Source organism: Microcaecilia unicolor, chromosome 3, assembly GCF_901765095.1.
Source record: "Microcaecilia unicolor chromosome 3, aMicUni1.1, whole genome shotgun sequence".
Taxonomy (NCBI): Eukaryota; Metazoa; Chordata; class Amphibia; order Gymnophiona; family Siphonopidae; genus Microcaecilia; species Microcaecilia unicolor.
In genome coordinates this window covers 28,187,926-28,213,486 of record NC_044033.1, presented here as the reverse complement: position 1 = coordinate 28,213,486, position 25,561 = coordinate 28,187,926, and the positions used below count along the sequence as shown (strand labels likewise).

Below are 25,561 nucleotides of genomic sequence, written 5' to 3'. Positions count from 1 at the left end.
TTATAAGGGACAATTCCCTTATATGACAGCAGGCCCCGCCTGATGCATCCCCAGGATGCACTGTGCAGGGCGAGGTGCCACCATTTCTCAAGATTGCAGTGTTGGAGTTAAAAGCGAGTGGGCATTGTTCCTGCCTCTCCTGTTAGGTTTGTCTGATGGGTTCAGGTGGGTTGGGGGAGGAGTCTGGGGATGGGAGGGTACAACTAGACAGAAGGGGGCTGATATTCAGACTGTAGGAGGTAACTGGACTGCCTCCCACAGTCGGCAGTGAGCCTGGATATTCAAAGCTATGTTGTTTCCGGTGACCAGCATTGAATATCTGCGCTATTTTTGGCCGGTTTCAACTTCACCGGCCAAGTCGATATTCTGCACTGGATGCCCTCCCGCGGGAGGTGGTGGAAATGAAAACGGTAACAGAATTCAAACATGCGTGGGATAAACTTAAAGGAATCCTGTTCAGAAGGAATGGATCCTAAGGAGCTTAGCCGAGATTGGGTGGCAGAGCCGGTGGCGGGAGGTGGGGATAGTGCTGGGCAGACATACACGGTCTGTGCCCTGAAAAGGACAGGTACAAATCAAGGTAAGGTATACACAAAAAGTAGCACATATGAGTTTATCTTGTAGGGCAGACTGGATGGACCATGCAGGTCTTTTTCTGCCGGCAATTACTATGTTACTATGTAGTTTATCTTGTTGTCAGACTGGATGAACCGTACAGGTCTTTATCTGTCGTCATCTATGTAATATGTGAAAGGGTAGTCTTAGCTTATAACAGAATTCAAATAAAAGTAAGGTCTGGCAAAGGGTTGAGTACTAGGCTTACAAAACAATTGTCGTCATGGTTTGGGATCTCCACATAGTATATGAGTCCCATGTTTTTTGATAAAACAGGATCCGCCATACTTTATAGCCGTCAACTTGGACGTTAAACATACATAGTCCAGGCATTAAAAGAACCATCTCCAGTGGTGGAGTTTTTGTCCGTTTCCAAAATCTTGCCAGCTGTAAAAAGATGAGTTGCCAGTTTGTGAACCTCTTGAGAAATTCCAGTCACTTTTGTGATAAAGTAGACAGCATTCTGGATTGTGGGGATATTGGTGCCTGTAGAATAGAGTCCAGTACTCCATAGGTACTTGCACCACAGGACAGTTCCATCATACATGAAAGAAAGTGCCTTGCTCTCCACAATTTTACCAACATCTATCTGTCCATGGTTGTTTTATAGATTTTGGCTAGACGATCTGGAGTATAGTACCACTGATAAAAGATTTTTTTAGCCATTTTCAATCATGCTATTAGCCACTGATATTTTAAACAAAGAAATGAACATCTTGTGGGAAGAGCTGAACCTGAGAGAGGAACCTTACTGGGGTGCAGACACTGACGCAGGAGTCAGCTGGGCGGTTCCATCTTAATGAGGACCCTTGCAGTATTTAGTACAGCCCCAGAGGCAGGTCCAGCCCCTTCGGAGCCGATGAGCGAGGGATTCTGTTCCACTCTATTTTTTTTCCCACTATGGTGAAATGGAAGACAGCAAAGAAGGGCTGTGGCCCAAAGAAGATCACTGTAGCACGAGGGCCCATGGATGATAATTTAACTGCGCTACAAACTGTGAGTAATGAGAACTCGGAATCTCCCTCTGAAATCTCTTTCATGCTGAGTGATCGAACCTTACCTACTCAAATAGTGGAAGCGCACAAATCCACCGGTGTAGTTGGGTCTGACCTACTGGAAGGATCCAGTGGGGGTGCTCTTAGCACGGCTCTTCCAGTTGCTGCCAAAACTTTGACTCTGAGCAATTTTTGTCTTTGTCAGTTCCAGTTAAGGGTGCGATAGAGCCTATTTCCATGACATCATCAGTCTTTTGAGAGTCATATGGAGAATTCCCTTAATGTAGTTTTGGCACAGCTCTGCAGGTTCAGTGAGATTTCTTCTGTGAAAACTGCAGAACAGGAGCAGAAGTTATCTATGGTTGAGAAATCGGTGACGACAATTCAGACTCAAGTAACACAGATGAGTACTGTTATTTCTTTTGTGGTTAAGGATGCATGGAAAATAGGACCAGAACTAGGAATTTGAGGATTTAGAAATTTTATCTTTCTCTTCTTGAATTATTTAAAATGTATTTCCGTGAGATTTTCAGATCCAGATTCTTTAAGTCTGGACAGTATTCAGTACTTACTAAGAGGTAAAAAGATAGTGAATGAGGAAAGTAAGTTTGATTCTGTAGCTTCTCAGGAAGTACATTCTAAAAGGGCTACATTATTAGTCACCTTTCAGTCTGAAGTGCAGAAAATGTCAATATTTAAAATTATATTTTGAAAATTAACATCTTCCTTTTCTAGGCCAGACGATTTCTATGTTCCCGGATGTGGCTAGAGCCACCCAAAAGAGGAGGAAGTTGTTTATCCAGCTTAAACCCAGAATGGTGGCAGCTGGAGGAACATTCTTCCTAAACTTTCCATATAAATGTTTAATTATATTACACGGTTATAGCGTCATCTTTTGGGATTCTTCTCAATTGGAGAAATTTGTTGATGAAAAGAATTTTAAAGTAAGAATTTTAGTTCTTTCCTGTATTTTAGATTTTTTTCTTTGGTTGAGATAGTTAAATTAATTTCATATAGGGGTCCTTTTACTAAGCTGCGGGAAAAAGGGCCCTGTGCTAGCGGCGGGGGGCGTTTTTCCCCGCATGTCAGGGCCCTTTTTCCCCATAGCAAGTAAAAGCCCTCCCCCCCCTCAAATAAATGGCCACGTGGTGAGAACTCTTACCGTATGGCTGTGCGGCAGGGAGCCCTTACCACCACCCATTGAGGTGGCAATAAGGGCTCCTGTGCTACCCCGGCGATAACCAGGCAGCGAGTGGAGATGCCTGATTACCGCAGGGTTATTGTCGCGCAAGTCATTTCCGGGGGATTTCTTTTTCTGTCCAAAATTCCGCCGCACGTCTTATCTACCGCGTGAACCGATACTCTCATATCACCCCTCTCCTCAAGTCGCTTCACTGGCTCCCGATCCGCTACCGTATACAGTTCAAGCTTCTCCTATTGACCTTCAAGTGCACTCAATCTGCAGCCCCCCATTACCTCTGTACCCTCCTCTCCCCGTATGTTCCCACCCGTAACCTCCGCTCTCAGGACAAATCACTCCTATCTGTACCCTTCTCCTCCACCGCTAACTCCAGACTCCGCCCCTTCTGCCTCGCATCACCTTATGCCTGGAACAGACTTCCCGAGCCCATACGCCATGCGCCCTCCATGCCCATTTTCAAGTCCTTACTCAAAGCCCATCTCTTCTCCCTTGCTTTTGGCACCTACCCACCTTCCCCATTCATGATACCTACACTGACAACATAGTTTGTTACCTTTAGATTGTAAGCTCTCTTGAGCAGGGACTGTCCTTCCCCATGTTTAAACTTGTACAGCGCTGCGTAACCCTGGCAGCGCTATAGAAATGTTAAGTAGTAGTAGTAGTAGTAAATGGTGTGCACTCAGGGGCTCAGGGCGGGACTACTTCTGGCAGCCGTGTTGGGCCGGTGGTAGTTCCGAAAGAGTGAGTGGTAATCCCGCATTGGGCTTACTGCCACTCTTGAAAGGGCCCCATAATTGTATACTTACACACTGATTCCTTAATGAGTTTAGTAATTATGTTTCCTTGTCATCAGCAGCAGATGAAGCCATTAACTGATGGATTGTGTCCGCCTACCAGCAGGTGGAGATAGAGAACATTAAAAAACCATAGTGCTCTATGGACGGCTAACTCCATCTGCCTTCAGTATTTCTCTATCTCCCAGCAGGTGTGGACGTTGCTTGATCAGCTTCTGGAAAAAATTCTGCCTGGGGTGGCTCCTGTGCTTTGCCAGTTGAAGCAGGGTTGTTGTGGCTGGTGGTGCCCACTTTTAAGGCATATAGGTTTGCCCTTTCCCTGCCTTACCCATCCCCCTGCCTACCAGAGTACCTCTGTTGCTGCCTGCCTCCAACTTTCCTCACAGCGTTAAAAAAAAAAAAAAAGGAGTACGCTTTGGTTCTGCTTAGCTATTCTGAGGCTATTTTCAACTTGCAGCTTGACCGAAGCTCGTTTGACTCGGTCTTTTGAGGTGAGAGTGGTGCCCAGCTCCTCCGGGGAGGTCCCGCGGACGCCGTTCGAACGGGGTAAGTTTTGGTGCGAAGCCAACATTTTACTTATATAATTCTGTCTGGTTGGACGATGGCTGCTGAAGCAGTTAAATGCTGCTCCCATTGTGGTAAATGCAGATCAGTAGTGGGGCTCTGTAAGACGTGCTCTTTAGACGCTAGAGCTAGTACGAGCATGGCGAGTGATGATTCTTCCTGCTCAATGGAGCTGGCAGCGGGCGCCATTTTGGAAGCGCCGCTTGTCTCGACCCTCGCTGTTGCGGAGGAGTCTGAGAGGCTACCAGAGGAGCTCCTATTCCCGTTACTCCAAATTCAGAGACGGAGGGTCAGGGTGAGTTTTTCTCCCTGGAGTTTGTGCTTCTAATGCATAAAGCGTTCATGCTGAAAAGAGCTCTGCCGCAGGTGTCTGACACTGCGCTGCTACCTGGTTTCCCCCGGGTATTGATGGCCCGGGGCTGGCTGCTTCCCCCGAGTGTTGGAAGGACGCTAAACATAGACGGGTAAATTCCCCGTCGGAGAGTGGCACACGTCCGTTTTCTCCCCCGTGGTTGGGCAGTGTGGATTCTGAGGGTTCTGGCAGGGCCTCATGGTCTGATGAGCCAGAGGAAAGTGCCGGTTTGCCACCGGATCTGGACGATCCCAATGCGGTGAGGATTTTCCACAGCGATGAGCTGCCAGTGCTCATTTCTGACGCCTTGCAGGCCCTCTCGATTGATGATCCTGCCAAGGGCGAGGCCTCCTCTGGTAATCCGAGGATGGCGAGTACTAAGAAGCCTGCTTGAGCCTTTCCTGTGCATGACTCCATCCAAGAGCTTATTTCAGCTCAATGGTCTGAACCCGATGGGCCTTTGAAAGTGGCCAGGGCTATGGGTCAGCTTTACCCTCTAAGTGAGGAGCACTTGGCCCCTTTGGGGATGCCTAAAATGGATGCTTTGGTCACGGCGATGACTAAGAGGACCACCCTCCCCGTAGAGGGAGGGGTTGCCCTGAAAGATATACAGGACCGGCGGCTTGAATCCGCGTTGAAACGGTCATTTGAAATCTCGGGCCTCGCCTTAAGGGCGTCTATATGCAGTTCCTATGCTGCCTGGGCCTGCCTTTCTTGGTTACAACAGGCAGTGGAGCAGCCCGTGGATGGTGCGGAGTCCCTCGCTGAGGTTGCACCGAGGATGAAGTCGGCCCTGTCTTTTTTTGGCTGACGCCCTCTATTATCTGGTCAGAGGTTCGGCTAAACAGATCTGTGGCGGTTGCAGCCCGCCTCCTTCTATGGCTGCGGCATTGGGCGGTACAGCCAGGAGAGTTTCTCACATCTCTGGACCTAAAAGAAGCGTATTTGCACATTCCTATCTGGCTCCCGCATCAGCGGTTTCTCCGGTTTGCGTGTTGGGACAACATTTCCAGTTTCGGGCCTTGCCTTTCGGCCTAGCCACAACTTCCCGTACCTTTTCCAAGGTAATGGTGGTCGTAGCTGCCTGTCTCGGGCGAGAGGGTACCAGAGTTCACCCTTATCTCGGCCACTGGCTCATCTGAGCGGATTCGGCAACCGAAAGTCGTCTTGCCACAGCCAGATTGGTTACAGTCCTGCAGGCGCTAGGCTTGGTGGTCAATATACCCAAAAGTCAACTGACCCCCTCTCAGTCTCTCGAGTATTTGGGGTTCCGGTTCGACACGGCCTCGGGGTTTATCTTTCTCCCCGACCAAAGGCGGTGCAAGCTTCAGAATCAGGTCTGTCTGCTGCTGCGGATGCCTCGCCCGCGAGCTTGGGACTTTCTCTAGCTGCTGGGGTCAATGACGGCCACCTTGGAGGTAGTGCCATGGGCGAGAGCGCACTTGAGACCACTGCAGATTGCCCTGCTTCAGCAATGGTCTCCGATTTCCCAGGAATATCAACGCAGACTAACGTGGCTTCCTGCGGCCCGGCTCAGTATGGAGTGGTGGCTCTCCGTCAGGATGCTGTGCCAAGGAATGCCGCTTGCGCTTCCTTCTTGGTGCCTGGTGATAACAGATGCCAGCCTTTTGGGCTGGGGCGTGCATTGCCAGGGAAGCTATGCTCAGGGTCAGTGGACAACCGTGGAAGTGGGGTGGTCCATCAATTGCTTGGAACTGAGAGCGATATTCCAGGCTCTTATGGCCTTTCAAAAGACTCTGAAGGGGCTTGCTGTCCGGGTCGTGTCAGACAACACGACAGCGGTGGCCTACATAAATCGTCAGGGCGGCACTCAGTGCAGGGCCCTGGCCGCAGAGGCCGCTCAGATTTGCCACTGGGCCGAGCTCCACTGGACTGCAGCTTCTGTCAGCAGCTCACATAGCAGGTCAGAGCAACGTGCAAGCCGATTTTCTCAGCAGGCATCAAATCGACCCGGCAGAATGGGAACTGGCAGAAGTTTTTCTTCAGATTTGTGCCAAATGGAGGCCTTCCGGAATGGATCTAATGGCGTCAAGTGCAAACGCCAAAGTGCCTCGCTTTTTCAGCAGAAGGAGAGATCCTCACTTGGCAGGGTTGGATGCTCTGGCTCAACCCTGGCCCTCGGGCCTCCTGTATGTGTTCCCTCCTTGGCTCTTAAAGACAGTCTTTTTGGAGGCCATGACATCGGCTAGACGCGTGTCTGAGCTTCAGGCGCTGTCCTGTCGGGACCCTTTTCTACAATTGTCGGAGTCCGGAGTAACGGTACGTACAGTGCCTTCCTTCCTGCCTAAAGTGTTTTCAGCGTTTCACCTGAACCAGCCCATGTTTCTTCCTTCCTTTTCTAGGGAAGATTTCCCGGACTCCTTTGGGCAGTTACATCTTTTGGATGTCCGCAGGGCGCTGTTGCAGTATCTACAGATGTCAAATGACTTCAGGACTTCTGATCACCTTTTTGTATTGTTGACAGGTCCTCGACGTGGTTGTCTGGCGTCTAAGGCCACTATAGCCCATTGGCTCAAGGAAGTCATTTTTTCTGCGTATCTGCTTTCAGGCTGGTCTCCGCCTGAAGCGTTTAAGGTGCATTTCACAAGAGCGATTTCCTCCTCGTGGGCTGAAACGGGTGCACTCTCTCTTCAAGAGATCTGTAGTGCGGCTCCTTGGGCTTCTCAGCTCTCATTTGTCCGGCATTACAGGCTGCATGTTGCAGCGAAGCAGGATGCGATTTTTGGAGCACAAGTGCTTGCTCGCGGTGTGGCCTGTTCCCACCCTAAGTAGGGATTGCTTTTGTACATCCCATCAGTTAATGGATTCATCTGCTGCTGATGACAAAGAAGGGAAAATTAGGTTCTTACCTTGGTAATTTTCTTTCCTTTAGTCACAGCAGATGAATCCATGATCCCTCCCTGTCTGACTTTGTTTTTTGTTCAGATCTTTCATGCAGATATAAATCTCATTGGGAGAAGTTGGAAACCAGTTCTCAGAATTTCTACATGATGTTCTACTACAGGAGGTTGAGATTGTCCCTCCTTTGATGCTCCTGTTCTGGGGCGATTGTTCGCTGTGAGGAAAGTTTATGTTATTCTACCTTTATGGTTCACTCTGCTTTGGAAATCTCAAATACTGAAGGCAGTTGGGGCTAGCCGTCCTAGAGGCACTATGGTCTTTCAGTGTTCTCTATCTCCACCTGCTGGTAGGCGGATACAACCCATCAGTTAATGGATTCATCTGCTGTGACTAAAGGAAAGAAAATTACCAAGGTAAGAACCTAATTTTCCTTTTAATGTTCTGTGAGATAGAAGAGAGCAACTAGAAGTTGCCTCCTTAAAAGGCAGGAGCAGAAGCTGTGATGGGAGATTGGGGGCTGTTTTGCTGCAATTTTTTCCATCTTACCTTGGCAGATGAAATAAGACAGTTTTTTTTTTTGGTTCATGCTTTATATAGTTTTTAGCTCTAATATTTGTGTGTGTGTGTTGGGGGGGGGGGGGGGGGGTTCTGTCGTCAGTTGCGTTTTCTGTGATATCTGAAACCACAGATATTTTTCTTTCAAGTTTATTCAGAGTGCAGAATGGGTACTTGTCTTCTCTCAGTCTAGGATATATACCATCCACTTTTATTCCCTGGACTATTTGGCATCAGTAGTTGTGCTTAGTCTTGTTCTGGATCTCCTTTCTTTTAAGAGAAACTGAGCCTTAATTTCATGAAATTTGTGTTTCACATTTGTTAGTTTGCACATAAATTTATTTTTGGGTGTTGATGACTGGTGGACTTATGGTTTTGTGGTTTTCGTGTGGGTGAAATATCATAGTGATTTGTATCTTTTTAGCAGGCCGACTGTCAACCAAGTGAGGCTTCTTACAGTGGCACCTCAGCAGCGTGGCAGCGCCCTGGAGGAAACCAGCTCTTTAATTCGGACCAAGCAAGCACAGCAGTTTGACTGGGCTTTGAATAAACTGGACAGCTCTGTCCGGAGAACTGGTCGCATTACCAGAACCCTGCTGCAAAGAATCTTTCAGGACATCTGCAGGACAGGTAAAAGGTTTCTTTTCATTGATTTCATTTTATAATAATGTGTTTCTTTTCAGGCATTTAAATGCTGTTTGAGAAAGTTTTTTTTTAAACTTATTTGTGGTTTGGTGCTGTTTTCTCCAAAATGATGGCCAGTTTTTGATCTTGTTGCCATCCATTTTTCAGAGCATTAATTTGGGACATCCATCGGTTTCATCTCTGTCTTTATAGAAGTTTATTTTACTGACTTCAATTTGGAGACTCTTACTGTATGAGGGATGCCTGTTTTAAGTAGTTTAAAATCAAGCAGGGAGATGTGCTTGGAAGAAATCACCCAATACGAGTTTTTCCTCCGCCACTGATGTACTTTGACTTACGGAAGTCAGTTTTCACTGTATTTTAGTTGTGTAATAAGACCTTTGCCTCCTTTTTGTCCTCTTTGTGTGTTCATGCTTAGGGTTCAGGAAATGTGCTTCTAATTCATTCATCTCATGGTTTTTGTTCCATTTGGTTAAAATCCAAGCCCGGCGATAAGGGAATGGTCTTTTCTTGGCCTTTTGGCTGAGGTTATGAACCTGTGCATTTTAGGGAGTAAAGATTAAAGCCTTGTCATGTTACCCTATTGCACCCTAGACTAGGGTCATATCTTTTGCCAAGCTTCTGCATAAAACAAAAATATTCTAGAACTGACACAGGCTTGGAGTTGGTGCATTACACGTCCTCTTGCTATATTCAGATGCGGACTAAAAACTTTATTAAGGTTTTATTTATTTATTTATGGCATTTGTACCCCGCATTATCTCAAACAAGTTCGGGTTCAGTGTGGCTTACATCAAACTTTTAAAGCAAATTTACAATAAGAGAACTATAACGAAAATACAAAACAATAGGTAAAAATATCCAAGCAATAAGATGACTCAGTTTGAAACGACAAATTAGCTAAAAGAATAACAGTCACCAACAGTGGCGAGGAATTCACTAAATACGAATGCTTTTAACAGTTTATGAAATTTCAAGTAGTCAGTAATATATTTGAGTGACTTTGTAGAGAATTCCATTTGCTACCGTGTTTCCCCGAAAATAGGACATCCTCTGAAAGTAAGACCTAGTAGAGGTCTTGCTGCAATTTGAAAATATAAGGCCTCCCCCGAAAATAAGACCTAGCAGGGGAGGCCTTATTTTTCGGGGAAACATCGGGGTCACCCCCCCACCCGAGATCGGCGGCTCCCCCCCTCGATCGGCGGCTCCCCCTGCCCTCAGTCGCTCCCAGAACTAACCTCTTAAACGCTTCCTTTCACCTTCGTACTCGCCGCAAGCAGCAGGGCTGGCCACTCCTTCCTTCCGTGTCCCGCCCTCGCCTGACGTTACGTTACGTCAGGCGAGGGCGGGACATGGAAGGAGTGGCCTGCCCTGCTGCTTGCGGCGAGTGCGAAGATGAATGGTGAAAGGAAGCGTTTAAGAGGTTAGTTCCGGGAGCGACTGAGGGCGGGGGGAGCCGGCGATCTCAGGTGGGGGGGTGACCCCGATGTTTCCCCGAAAAATAAGGCCTCCCCTGAAAATAAGACCTAGCAGGTCTTGGGGAGCAAAATTTAATATAAGACAGTGTCTTATTTTCGGGGAAACACAGTAGTAATTTTTATTTATTTATTTCATTTATATCCCACATTATCCCAATAGATCAGATTCAGTGTGGCTAGCAACTTACTGTAATTTAATATTATAAAAAGTGATGCGGGATAGTATACATTAAGTAATAAACTAAATGAGGATTGAGTATTACAATATGTAATGTGGAAATCAATGCTAGTTGCAGAAAGGTAACAATTTATAGTCATCTGTATATAATAACAATTAGAATGAAACTGAGAACTTGAATAATTGTACAATTAGGGGTTTACATTAATTATGATCATCCCTGAGAAATTGCTTAAACAGAGAGTACATAAGTTGAAGGAGTGTTTACCTGAGATCTCACCTTTGCTGGTCTGGGCCTATACAGCCATTATTATAACAATATGGATTACAGCTTGTGGCCTGTACCAGCTTTGCCAAAGGAACATTACTGCCGAGCATAGCAAGATGATTTCATCCAAGGACATATTCTGTGTTGCAAACTGGCTTCTGCCTCCTGGGAAGGTTGGAGGAGAGGGACACATGGCTCCAGGAGTATGTGAGCAGACAGGGAGGTTTGCTTGTCGTTGATAATAGAATAAAGGCTGGCTTCTTGACCATGAAGCTGGCTGGACATGATTACACCATCTGTGATTGGGGTACAGGTATCATCTGACCCTTGGATACCAAAAGTTTGGACTGAAGAGAAAAGAGAGGAGACGACCGGAAGACTTGCAGGTGTATAGAAGGCTCGTGAATACCCAGAGACTGATTTTCCTAAAAAAACAGTGAACTGCATACCTTGTAACAAATTCACAAGGTTCACTCAGCTACAGTTTGCGACCTTACTTATGACTGTGTAATCTGTGTCCAGACTTTATTCCTGGACTGAGACTCGCTGCAGCGTCAGCTAGAGTCTAAGAGGAGGAATCCGCTTCTTTACCATTGGAAGTCTGCCACAGACTGCAGGGTGAGATAACAGGATTTACTACCTGTGGTCATGGGGATAATTAGTTCTTTGCTTTGTCTGTGACAGATGGGTTATGTCATGACTTATGGTCTATGAATTTAGCTGCTAACGGTATTTTGCATAAGACGTGTTGTGTAACTTCTAATGCTAATCATTAGGATATCAGTATTGTGATTGGTTGTGTAATCACTCATTTAGTTAGTCCATTAGGATAATCATATTCCATTGTCTATATTTTGGGTGATAATCTATTATTTTATAGCAGGTTATTTTGTATTTTGCTTGGCATTTTGCTTCAGAACTATTTATATATATATATATATATATATATATATATATATATATATATATATATACATATATTTCTTTACTTAATAAATAATAATATATGTTCCATCTGTGGCATTGTTCCTTTTTACAACAACTAGTTAGTCATTGGGATAAAGAGGTACACTTCCCCTAGACACGAGTCCAGAATAATTGCTATTTAGTAGTGTTCTGACAGCTAAGTGCCTCTGGATACCTACAAAGTACATAAGTATTGGCATACTGGGAAAGACCAAAGGTCTGTCAAGCCCAGCATCCTGTTTCCAACAGTGGCCAATCCAGGTCACAAATACCTGGCAAGATCCCCCAAAAGTACAAAACATTTTATGCTGCTTATCCCAGAAATAGTGGATTTCCCCCAAGTCCATTTAATAATGGTCTATGGACTTTTCCTTTAGGAAGCCATCCAAACCTTTTTTAAACTCTGCTAAGCTAACTGCCTTTACCACATTCTCTGGCAATGAATTCCAGAGTTTAATTAACACATTGAGTGAGGAAACATTTTCTCCAATTCGTTTTAAATTTTCTACATTGTAGCTTCATCACATGCCCCCTAGTCCTAGTATTTTTGGAAAGCGTAAACAGAGGCTTCACATCTACCCGTTCAACTCCACTCATTATTTTATAGACCTCTATCATAATTTCCCTCAGCCACCTTTTCTCCAAGCTGAAGAGTCCTAGCCGCTTTACCCTTTCCTCATAGGGAAGTCGTCCCATCCCCTTTATCATTTTCGTTGTCCTTCTCTGCACCTTTTCTAATTCCACTATATCTTTTTTGAGATGGGCGACCAGAATTGAACACAATATTCGAGGTGTGGTCGCATCATGGAGCGATACAAAGACATTATAAAATCCTCATTTTTGTTTTCCATTCCTTTCCTAATAATACCTAACGTTCTATTTGCTTTCTTAGCCGCAGCAGCACATTGAGCAGAAGGTTTCAACGTATCATCAACGACGACACCAAGATCCCTTTCTTGGTCCGTGACTCCTAACGTGGAACCTTGCATGACGTAGCTATAATTCAGGGTCCTCTTTCCCACTTGCATCACTTTGCACTTGCTCACATTATACATCATCTGCCATTTAGACGCCCAATCTCCCAGTCTCGTAAGGTCCTCTTGTAATATTTCACAATCCTCCTACGATCTAACGACTTTGAATAACTTTGTGTCATCAGCAAATGTAATTACCTCACTAGTTACTCCCATCTCTAGGTCATTTATAAATATGTTAAAAAGCAGCAGTCCCAGCACAGACCCCTGGGGAACCCAACTAAACTACCCTTCTCCATTGAGAATACTGACCATTTAACCCTACTCTCTGCTTTCTATCTTTTAACCAGTTTTTAATCCACAATAGAACACTACCTCCTTTCCCATGACTCTCCAATTTCTTCTGTAGTCTTTCATGAGGTACTTTGTCAAATGCCTTCTTAAAATCCAGATACACAATATCAACTGGCTCACCTTTATCCACATGCTTGTTCACCCCTTTAAAGAAATGTAATAGATTAGTGAGGCAAGATTTCCCTTCACTAAATCCATGTTGACTTTGTTTCATTAATCCATGCTTTTGCATATGTTCTGTAATTTTGTTCTTTATAATAGTCTCTACCAATTTGGCCGGCACCGATGTCAGACTCACCGGTCTATAATTTCCCGGATCTCCTCTGGAACATTTTTTAAAAATCAGCATTATGTTGGCCACCTTCCAATCTTCCGGTACCACGCTTGATTTTAAGGATAAATTACATATTACTAACAATAGCTCCGCAAGCTCATTTTTCAGTTCTATCAGTACTCTGGGATGAATACCATCCGGTCCAGGAGATTTGCTACTCTTCAGTTTGTAGAACTGCCCCATTACATATTTCAGGTTTACAGAGAATTCATTAAGTTTCTCCGACTCGTCAGCTTTGAATACCATTTCCGGCACTGGTATCCCACCCAAATCTTCCTCGGTGAAGACCGAAGCAAAGAATTCATTTAATCTCTCCGCTATAGCTTTGTCTTCCCTGATCACCCCTTTTACTTCTTGGTCATCTAGCGGTCCAACCGATTCTTTTGCCAGCTTCCTGCCTTTAATATACCTAAAAAAAATTTTACTATGTGTTTTTGCCTCCAACGCAATCTTTTTTTTCAAAGTCCCTCTTAGCCTTCCTTATCAGAGCTTTGTATTTGACTTGACATTCCTTATACTGTTTCTTATTATTTTTAGTCGGTTTCTTCGTCCATTTTCTGAAGGATTTTCTTTTAGTTCTAATAGCTTCCTTCACCTCACTTTTAACCACGCCGACTGTCATTTGGTCTTCCGTCCTCCTTTTTTAATACGCGGAATATATTTGGCCTGGGCTTCCAGGATGGTGTTTTTGAACAGCATCCACGCCTGATGTAAATTTTTGATCCTTGAAGTCGCTCCTCTTAAGTTTTTTTTTTTTCACCATTCTTCTAATTTTATCATAGTCTCCTTTTTTAAAGTTAAACGCTAACGTATTTGATTTCCTATGTATACTTACTTCAAAGCTAATATCAAATCCGATCATATTATGATCACTGTTATAAAGCAGCCCCAGCACCATTACCTCCCGCACCAGATCATGCGCTCCACTAAGGACTAGGTCTGGAGTTTTTCCTTCTCTCATATGCTCCTGTACCAGCTGCTCCATAAAGCTGTCCTTGATTTCATCAAGGAATTTTTCCTCCCTAGCATGCCCCGATGTTACATTTACCTAGTCAATATCGGGGTAATTGAAATCACCCATTATTATTTTGTTGCCCAGTTTGTTTGCGTCCCTAATTTCCTTTAACATTTCTGCATCCGTCTGTTCATCCTGGCCAGGTGGACGGTAGTACACTACTATCACTATCCTTTTCCCCTTTACAAGCGGAATTTCAATCCACAGTGATTCTAAGAAGTGTTTTGTTTCCTGCAGAATTTTCAATCTATTTGATTCAAGGATCTCGTTAATATACTATACTATCCCTCCACCAATTCGATCCACCTTATCACTACGATATAATTTGTACCCTGATATGACAGTGTCCCACTGGTTATCCTCCTTCCACCAGGTCTCAGAGATGCGTATTATATCTGATTTTTCATTTAGTGCAATATATTCTAACTCTCCCATTTCTTAGGCTCCTGGCATTCGCATATAGATATTTCAAACTGTGTTTGTGCCTATTTACATCATGCTTAGTACTTGACAGTATTAATTTGCAATCTTTGTCTGATTTTTATTTTTATTTAAGGACACCTGATCTACTGTGGTCTCTTTTGCAACCTCGCCATCAGGATACCCTACCTTCCCTGTTTCGGTGATATCTTGGAAAGATACCTTATCCCGAACCATACGCTTTTGAGCCACTGTCGGCCTCCCCCCCCCCCCCCCCCCCCCCCGTTTCTAGTTTAAAAGCTGCTCTATCTCCTTTTTAAATGCTGATGCCAGCAGCCTGGTCCCACCCCGGTTAAGGTGGAGCCCATCCTTTCGGAATAGGCTCCCCCTTCCCCAGAATGTTGCCCAGTTCCTAACAAATCTAAAACCCTCCTCCCTGCACCATCGTCTCATCCACGCATTGAGGCTCCGGAGCTCTGCCTGTCTCTTGGGCCCTGCATGTGGAATGGGTAGCGTTTCAGAAAATGCTACCCTTGAGGATCTGGATTTGAGCTTTCTACCTAAGAGCCTAAATTTGACTTCCAGAACCTCTCTCCCACATTTTCCTATGTCATTGGTACCCACATGTACCAAGACAGCTGGCTCCTCCACAGCACTATCTAAAAACCTATCTAGGTGATGCGTGAGGTCCGCCACCTTCGCACCAGGCAGGCAAGTCACCAGGCGATCCTCATGTCCACCAGCCACCCAGCTATCTATGTGCCTAATGATCGAATCACCAACTACAACAGCTGTCCTAACCTTTCCCTCCCGGGCAGCACTTGAAGACATGTCCTCGGTTCAAGAGGCTTTAAGGTATTTCCGGAATATCAAATAGGTTCTCATCTGATTGAGATGGAATTCCACCATTTGATACAGAGGTGAGGGAATACTGACGTGTAGATTGCTTGTAGATCACATTTTTGGAACTGAGATAGTGGAGGGTTAGGTAATCTCTTGAACTAGGGAAAGCCTTGCGAAGGGGGAGATCAATTAAAGGTTACATATAATCGGGGGTTAAGCCATAATAGAGTTTTAAAAACAAATGTACATAGTTTGAATGTTGTTCTGGCTTTGATTGTGAGCCAGTGTAACTTTATAAGCAAAGGGGCTGCACTTTTGAATCTCGTAGCCTTGTAGACTAATCTGGCTGCTGTATTTTGAGTTGTTTGCAGTTTTTTTTCAAGGAAGATTCCTTACAGCAAGCATAAATGGCATTGCAGTAATCGAAGTGGGATAATAAACATTTGTACTAAGGTTCTGATCATATCATTAGGGAAGAAATGCAGGATTCTTTTTAGTTTCCACATTTCTTTAAAGGTTTTTGTGATGACTGCTTGGATTTAGATGTCGAATAACATATAGGAATCAATTATTATACTAAATAAATAAAGTAAATACTATAATAAATGCGTTCTTTTAAATTCTCTTGTGATGTTTGACTAAATTGTAAGCTCTGTGGAGCAGGGAATTTCTTGTATGTTTCTGTCCAGTGCTTTAGCGTTGATAAGGAGTAGCAGTAAGGCTTGATTCGCTGTGTGGCTTATTTTTTCAGTTAATTTATTATTTAGCATGTAATATATTACTCATCCAAGATTCCTTTTTCTAACATGATTGCAGCAAAAAATAGAAAAAAGATGTAATCCAAATGTTTTATTGCTGCTTCTGTATGAAGGTGTTCAGGAGATTTTTCTGACCTTCTCAAAAGTTCAAGCTGCACAGCTGCGGTATAGAGCAGTTTGCATCCTCTCAAGGAAAAGGTAGCTTTGCTAACAACTAAGGAAATTTTATACTTGTGTTTTCAAATTCAGACATATGTCTTTTGGAAGAGCCTTTCTACCCTACTCCCTGGACACTCTCTTGCTGACACATGTAGGAACTGATCGTTCCTCCACTTTATGTGAAGGGTATGCCCCAGATACAGATGGAGTTCACCCCCCAAAAGCTGGATTTTCTTGCAGCTCCAGACCGAATGGTAAAATTAATTTTCCTCTACAGCACATTTATGGCGTTGTTCCATGGGTAAAAGCCCTGTATGAAATAGTTGCAGTTGGGAAATATATGCCCTATGTATAAATCTAAAGTGTGTTTCTTGCAGTGTAGACGTTTTCACTATCTGTGGCATTTTCCGTAAGGTCACAAGTATCTTCCAGTTCGGCAAGGGGGTACTCGGGTCCCGCTCCCATCTTTCGCGTAGCCAGCCATACTCCTCCTCTGCCAGCTGACTGCTAAATGCCCTGTGGAGACCCAAAATATATAGTCTGTCTCCTGCCAAAGAACTAAACCCCCCCCCCCCCCGTAATTTCTCCCCCAGCTTTCTTCCCCAATGCCCACCATGATAAACTACTATAGTAGTGTCTCAGCTGACAATACGCAAAATGATCTCCCTACTCTCTGACATTCATAGGGAGGAGATCATCTAAAGGCTTTAGTGTGCCCTCAGGGGTAAGCATATGTTCCAAGAAAAACAATCCCCTAGCCTCCCATCTAACAAATGCACTATTTTCTCTGCTGGGCACAAAATTAAGATTATCCCGAAGAAGCAATTGAGTACTTCGTGGGTCACCTCCCAGTAAGCTAACCAGAAAGGTCCATGCCTCACGTAAACGACGAAGAAGCACATTTAAACCCCAGGGATGTGGAATCGTCCAATAAGAAGCTTGTAACAGGGATAGGAAGTGTTAAGGAGAGAATAGAGCTTTTTTCATAAGAAATAGGAGCGTAATCCTGAACCCCAGTAATCCAATCAAACACATGTCATAAGAGGCATGCAATATTATATAGTCTTAGGTAAACCCAGGGCCCAGTTACCCATCAGCTTTGGGAGTTTGATCTTAGCTTTCTTTCATGCCCAGCAAATCTATTGAGGTGACTGAGATCGTTCTTCAGTAAACATAGAGGAAGAATTTGAAGTAGATAGAGCCACTAAGGAAACACAATCATCCTAATCAAATGTCCCGCCAACAACAGAGGTAAGGTATGCCAGGCTTCCAATTGATGTCTCATCCAGAAATTGGGAAACATTGACAGAATACAGGTCCCTCGAGGCCATACCCAGCTGCACACCCAGGTAATGAAAAATGCCCATCTTCCATTGAAGGAGGAAAGTATGCCCCCAAAAGTCACCGCACCGCCCCATCAGACTTCTGGAGTTTCAGCTTAAAGCCCACAAAATCGTACTCTGAAAAGCTCTTCAGTAAAGCTGCTGAAGAATCATAGGGGTCTACTAGGTGCACCAAGAGATCAACCGCGAAAGCAGCCAGTTTGAAACACTGGGCCCCCAGGACCACTCCCTTAATATCCGGGTTAGCATAAATATCTCTAATCAATGGATCTAGTGCGAGGATAAATAATAGCAGAGAGAATTGGGCATCCCTGGCGAGTCCCCCTTAGTATAGGGAAGGCTTCTGACTAAATCCTTCGCCCTAGAGTTGGCTTATAAAACTCTTACAAACCAGATAAAATTGTCCCCCAAATCCATATTGTTGTAAGACCGAAAACATAAAATCCCAAATATGCCTTCTCTGCATTGAAGCTTACCAATAGAGAAGGTAAAGATGTCCACTACCAGTGTGCTAGTGATGCAAGGATTGCACGAACATTTTTAGCCACCGAGCGCCTCTTAACAAATCCCACCTGAGCTTCATGTAGGCGAGCAGGCAAAAGGCGTGCCATTCTGTTTGCTGGAACCTTAGCTAGGATCTTAGTTTCCACGTTCAATAAAGATATTGGCCAGTAAGAATCTGGGGACAGTGGGACCCTGCCCGGTTTTAAAAGAGCTACAATATGAGCCATATTCATATCCCCCGAGAGCTGATCAGAGGCAAGAAGGGCATTAAACATATCAGTTAGCAGTGGAATCACCCCGTCTCTCAAAAGCCTGTCTAATTCTCTGTGGAAGCCATCTGATCCAGGAGCTTTCAGAAGCGGACACTGTCTGAGGGCCCAGAGTACTTCCTCCTGGGACATAGGAGACCCTAAGGGCTTCCTATCAACCGGCGATATGCATGGCAGTGTCAGGCCCTCCAAGTATTGTTCCCCCAGGAGGCCCTCATCCTGCAGTTTGTCATAGAGGCTTTGTAAATGAGTACGAAAACAGGCTGCAATATCACTATCGGTGTGAAGTAATCTCCCCTCTGCTGTGTGAACTGCGTGAACTCTGCAGGATTCGGTCGAGCCGTCAAATGATCCCCCTTGTTCCTCTGTCTATAGAGACAAATATTTGTAATAGGCCAGAGATTTGATCGCCTTCTGATGTAAAAGCTCATTAAGCAAGATTTGAGGTTCCAACAAGTGTTGTTTAGTTGTCTCACTAGGATTCTCACCATATCACCGATGGGCATTGTGTACCTGACATTCTAATTGAACAATTTCACGGTCTTGGGCTTTCCTCCTGTGACTGACATAACTGATAATTTCACCATGCAGAACTACTTTTGCTGCTTCCCAGTATAAGATTGGTTGCACCACATGAGCTATATTATTCTGTTCATACTCATTCCATTTTTGCAATATGAACTCTTGGAATTGTTCATCCTTCGGTAGCCAAAGAGGAAACCTCCACTGCGAGAGACCCACCCGTTCAGACCCATATCGCCAATCCATCCAAACTAATGTATGATCTCCACCCTCTGCATATTAGACAACAAAATGCCAGATATCAACAAATAATCTATCCGTGATTGAGAGAAGTGAGCTTGAGACAAATGTGTATAATCCAGATCAAATGGATGTGAACTCTTCACACATCAAGAAGAGCCAACATCTGACAAAAACGTGGCAGGCCATGATGGAAGGAAGGGCAGTCCCCCCTCGTGTTGTGGGATCTATCCATTGTGTCTCAACTGTGTTGAAATCCCCCACCACCAACCAAAGGCACTTGATCATAAGGTATGAGTCGAGCTAAGAGAGATCTGTAAAAGGCCTGACTTAACTGATTAGGGGCATAGGCTTTGCATAAAATAATACATTGTGTTTGGTAACCATGCAGAGACCTGCCCGGCCCACCCCATCTACATAACGCTGCTGGGAGTGGTCTAAGACCCCCCTGTGGAAGAGAATCGCCACTTCCCCCTTTTTTGTTAACAGCAGGGAAAGAGGCACATTCCACCACCCACCATTGCTTCAATTTAGCATGCTCAATATCTGATAAATGTGTTTCTTGCAGTAGTGCTGTATCTACCCAATGTGCAGAGCTTGTAGTATTTTAGATTTATTTTATTTGTTTCGTTTGTATCCCACATTTTCCCACCTATTTGCAGGCTCAATGTGGCTTACATAGTACCGTAGCGACATTCGCCGCTTCCGGTCTGAACAAATACATAGTGTGCACAAGTATAAGGTGTGATTGTGGTAGAATGTGGTTCATATACGGTAGATATATTGGGAAACATTAGGTAGGAAGAGGGAGATTGGGGTGAGTCCATTAAGTTCTTGGTGTTGTTGTGTAGCAGGTTCTCAGGTTCTTATGTTGGGTTGGTGGGGTATGCCTTTTGGAACAAGTTTGGATCTTTTAATGGGTGAGGAAATACCTCCCACATTCCATGTGACAATCTTTACCATTAGGTCACTCTTGTTCTGAGAACATGTCCCATAGAGTAAGTATGAATGAGAGTTGGAATGGGCTGCCCCAGCCACCCAATCTAAACACAGTAGGTAGTGATACTTTGCAGTATAGCATACATCAAAAAAATTTCGTTTCCTTGTCATCAAGCAGATGAATCCATTACGAGTGGGTTGTGTCCATCAACCAGCAGGGGGAGATAGAGAGCACTGAAAAACCATAGTGCCTCATGGCCAGCTAGCTCCATCTGCCTCTTCAGGATTCTCTATCTCCCCAGCAGGGTGGTTGCAGCTTGTTCAAGCTCCTTCAGAAAATCTGCCTGGGGTGGCTCCTGTGCTTTTGCCAGTTGTAGCAGGGGTGTTGTGGCTGATGGTGCCCACTTTAAAGGCAAATAGGTTAGCCCTTTCCCTGCCTTACCCGGCCCCCGATGTGGAAGTAGACAAATCAGTTAAATCAGTGGATGCAGGCACATAGGTTCGCCCTTTCCCTGCCTTTCCCACGCTACTGATCCTCCTGAGTTGGAAATTTGCCTTTCGCTGTTGCCTCAAACTTTCCTCACAGCGTTAAAAAAAAAAAAAAAAAGTTGCGTCGCGCTTTGGCGCTGCGATCCCAGAAAAGAGGTTTTCTTCTGATTATGCAGCGTGACTGGAGCTCGGAGACTCGGTCTGGTGAGGTAAGAGCATTTTATATCTCCTCCGGGGAGGGCCCGCGTTTGGGACGATTTTGGCGTGAATCCGCCATTTTGAATTTCCGCCGCTTTCGGCGATGGCTGCTGAGAAAGTTAAGTGCTGTTCCGTTTGTGGCAAGCGCAAATCTGCAGCGGGGCTCTGTAAGGCGTGCTTTTCAGACGGTAGAGCCGGCCCGAGCAATGTTTTTCTCGCTACGTGGAGCTGGCAGCGGGCGCCATTTTGGAACAGCATGGCGCGACCCCCGCTGAGGCGGAGGGGTTTGAGCCTGGAGGGGCGCCTCGTGTGGAGGCTGATAAAAGAGCTGTTTCCCCCGGACTGGAACCGGGAGGCCAGGGTGAGCCATTTTCCCCTGAATTTGTTTTATTGCTGCATAATGCATACCTGTTAAAAAGAGCTTTTCCCAGAGTACTGATAGAATTGAAAAATGAACTTGCGGAACTGTTGTTAGTAATATGTAATTTATTTTTAAAATCAAGTATGATACTGGAAGATTGGAAGGTGGCCAATGTAATGCCAATTTTTAAAAAGGGTTCAAGAGGTGATATTATTTTTACCAGACCAATTATGTTAGTTTCTTGATTTAAAAAAGTTGTCCGTAGCATTCGGTCTGCCTCTAACTTAGTGGGAGGTTTATATGATTTAGGGAAGTAGTTGGTCGGTAAGCCTTTTTCTCATTTTTTCGCCCCATTTACTTAATTATGTACTCCAATTGATAATAACTCTGCCTCTGTTTGCATTGGTGGACTAAATTGAAATGTCAGGGATTTGTGTTGATTTTTTCTTGTAATATTTATTTTTCTTGATTTTTATTATCAGCCTGTTGGTACATCCCACCCCTAGCGCACTGTCATATCTGGTGCTACAAAATATATTTATTTTTGTAGTGCCGGAGTGTACCCAGCGGTGGGAGCCCTTACCGTCACTGCAATGGGTGGCGGTAAGGGCTCCCCCCCCCCCCCCTCAAATGGCTGCATGGCTTTATTTGCCGCACTACCATTTCCTGCAGGAAAGTTAGACTTCCCTTTTACCCACTACGGTAATTCGGTGCATGAAAAACACACGCCAACGCCAGCACATGCCCCTTTTGCTGCAGCTTGGTAAAAGGGGCCCTGTGTTGCTATACGGAAGATTACTTGTGATGATTATATTTAAATTATATATAAAAAAAAAAAAGGCTTGTACCAGAACAATTAGGGGGTCATTTACTAACAGTTATCATGCGTTATGTGCTGCAGGACTTCTTGATTGTTCATACTTTTGGTTTTCTTTGTGGAAAAAGCAGTTTGTAATTATACATGATATATCTTTCTAACCTAATTATTGTGACGTCTTCCTTGGTTCTTGAGCTTATGTTCTGGTAACAGATGTATTTCTTAGTGCTATAAATGTACCACCTTATTTACCATGCCAATCATCCAGCAGAAGGCCTAACCAGAAGGCTTGGCTGTACCAAGTGTTCAGTGAAGATCAGACTGACCAGGCACCTAGCAGAATTATAGCCTGGTAGGCAGCAGCCAGTCATACTTGATCACAAAAGGACTACATTCCTTATCCCTGTGCAAGTGGATTGTTGATGTGACAACCAGGTCCTAATGGAAGCAGTGAAAGTTAAAGAAATTTATTCTGAGCTACACACGAAGGTTCATATGGGCTTCCCATTCCCTACTCGGTTGTCAGCACATTTAGGGGCTGGGTTTACTAAGCTGTACTAAAAATCAGCTGCTGTAATGGAAATGGTTAGTTTTTAACAAAGCTTATGTTATAATGAATGGAATTTGTTTAGTAAAGTGTTAATGTGCAGCAGCTTTGTAGTGTACTTCAGTAAGTTAGTTAACTTGTATTATGTTTATATTAGGTTGACTGTTGTTATTATTTATTTGGATTTTGCTCACACCTTTTTCACTAGCAGCTTAAGGTGAGTCGCATTCAGGTACACTGGATATTTCTCTGTCCCAGGAGGGCTCACAATCTAAGCTTGTACCTGAGGCAATGGAGGGGTTAAGTGACTTGCCCAAGATCACAAGGAGCAGCAGTGGGATTTGAACCGGCCACCTCTGGATTTCAAGACAGATGCTCTAACCACTAGGCCACTCCTCCACTCCTCCACTTGTAGGGAGTAGATAAGACAAAGAAATCATTGAGAGCAACATTGCAGAGATGGCAAATATTTTTTGTTACTTACCCAAACGTGGACAAAGGGGAGCCGGTTGATATTGTGTATCTGGATTTTCAAAAGGCGTTTGACAAGGTACCTCATGAAAGGCTACAGTGGAAATTGGAGGGTCATGGGATAGGAGGAAAAGTCCTATTGTGGATTAAAAACTGGTTGAAGGATAGGAAACAGAGAGTGGGGTTAAATGGGCAGTATTCACAATGGAGAAGGGTAGTTACTGGGGTTCCTCAGGGGTCTGTGCTAGGACCGCTGCTTTTTAATATATTTTATAAATGATTTAGAGATGGGAGTAACTAGCAAGGTAATTAAATTTGCTGATGACACAAAGTTATTCAAAGTCGTTAACTCGCGACAGGATTGTGAAAAATTACAGAAGGACCTTATGAGACTGGGAGACTGGGCGGCTAGATGGCAGATGACGTTTAATGTGAGCAAGTGCAAGGTAATGCATGTGGGGAAAAAAAGAACCCGAATTATAGCTATGTCATGCAAGGTTCCATGTTAGGAGTTACGGACCAAGAAAGGGATCTGGGTGTCGTCGTCGATAATACACTGAAACCTTCTGCTCAGTGTACTGCTGCGGCTAGGAAAGCGAATAGAATGTTGGGTATTAGTAGGAAAGGTATGGAAAACAGGTGTGAGGATGTTATGCCATTATATCACTCCATGGTGCGACTGTACCTAGAGTATTGTGTTCAATTCTGGTTGCCGCGTCTCAAGAAAGATATAGTGGAACTGAAAAAGGTGTAGCGAAGGGCGACTAAAATGATAGCGGGGATGGGACGACTTCCCTATGAAGAAAGACTAAGGAGGCTAGGGCTTTTCAGCTTGGAGAAGAGACAGCTGAGGGGAGACATGATAGAGGCATATAAAATAATGAGTGGAGTGGAACAGGTGGATGTGAAGCGTCTGTTCACGCTTTCCAAAAATACTAGGACTAGGGGGCAAGCGATGAAACTACAGTGTAGTAAATTTAAAACAAATCGGAGAAACGTTTTCTTCACCCAACGTGTAATTAAACTCTGGAATTCGTTGCCGGAGAATGTGGTGAAGGCAGTTAGCTTGGCAGAGTTTAAAAATGGGTTAGACGGTTTCCTAAAGAACAAGTCCATAAACCGCTACTAAATGGACTTGGGAAAAATCCACAATTCCAGGAATAACATGTATAGAATGTTTGTATGTTTGGGAAGCTTGCCAGGTGCCCTTGGCCTGGATTGGCCGCTGTCGTGGATAGGATGCTGGGCTCGATGGAGCCTTGGTCTTTTCCCAGTGTGGCATTACTTATGTACTTAAGTTTCTCAGTGCTGTAGTACATTTTTTTCCTCTACTGTAGCAGCTGCAGCTAGAGAAGAAGCAATGCTATTGGGGAATGCAGGGAAGCTTATAAAATGTATCACTATCGGAGTAAATCTTCAGTACTCTTCTCTTTGATGAGTCTTCCATTCTTATATCTACTGCTGAAGGACTTCAAGCAGGTTTGGTTGAAATGCTATAATATACCGTTCTAAGAAGAAGAAAAAAAAAAAAACGGGGATGATCTGGAGGTTCCACTGTCTGACCTTTTCAATTCTTCTTTAGAGTCTGGTGTGGTCCTGGAGGGCTGGAGAAGGGTGGAAGTAAGGAAGAGGTTGGGAGCTACAGGCCAGTTACTGTAGTCTGACCTCTGCGGTAAGTAAATTAATGGAAATGCTTAAGTGGATGATGAGGTTTCAGGAATCCAATGGTTTTACTAGAGATGGTTCTTGTCAGATGAAGCTGATTAATTTCTTTGAATGGGTGACCAGACGGTTGAATCAAGGAGGAGCTCTAGATTTGATGTACTTAGTTTTTAGTAAAGCATTCAACACAGTTCTGCATGGGTGACTTATAAATAAACTGAGTGCCCTCAGTATGGGTCCTAAAGTGAATGACTGGGTTGGAAATTAGTTGAGCGGAAAGCAACAGAGGGTGGTGGTAAATGGAGTTCCAGTTACCAGTGGTGTACTACAGGGATTGGTCCTTGGTCTGACTGTTTTTAACATTTGTGAGTGATATTGCAGAAGAACTGTGACTGTAATATGGTAGATATCCCTGATGGTGTGGATAGCATGAGGAGGGATCTAGTGAAGTTTGAAGAATGGTCTAGAATTTGGCAAAGTATGTAAAAAAAAAAAATGCAGGGTCATGCTTTTGGGCTGTAAAAACCTGAGGCAGTAGTACAGTAAAAGGAGTGAAGTACCTCTGTTCTTCTTTTGAGCACGGGAATTTGGGGGCATTATACGTGATGATGCCAAACAGGTAGAAAAGGGGATAGCAAAAGCCAGAAGGATGCTTGGCTGCATAGGGAGAGCAATGTCCAGCACAAAAAAAAGAGGTGATGGTGCCTCTGTATAGATTTCAGATGAGACTCCTATTTAGATATTAGGATTTGTTTATCGCCTTTTTGAAGAAATTCACTCATGGCGGTGTACAGTAAGAATAAATCAAACATGAGCAATAGACAATTACAGCAGTAAAAATATTCAAATAATACAAAGTATGGCATAGT

The 25,561-nt window shown here is 44.3% G+C and overlaps 1 protein-coding gene across 2 annotated transcripts in view; it reads left to right on the top strand.

The window, feature by feature from the left end:
• The window catches only part of LRPPRC (leucine rich pentatricopeptide repeat containing), a 346,459-nt gene that overhangs the window by 2,351 nt on the left and 318,547 nt on the right, over nt 1-25,561 (top strand). Inside the window, exon 2 of one of the 2 annotated variants that reach the window (XM_030195798.1) lies at nt 8,366-8,568. In XM_030195798.1, coding sequence (XP_030051658.1) covers nt 8,366-8,568 — 203 coding nt within the window. Of the gene's footprint in view, nt 1-8,362; nt 8,569-25,561 lie in introns of both variants that reach the window. The other variant, XM_030195797.1, reaches the window with a different exon arrangement.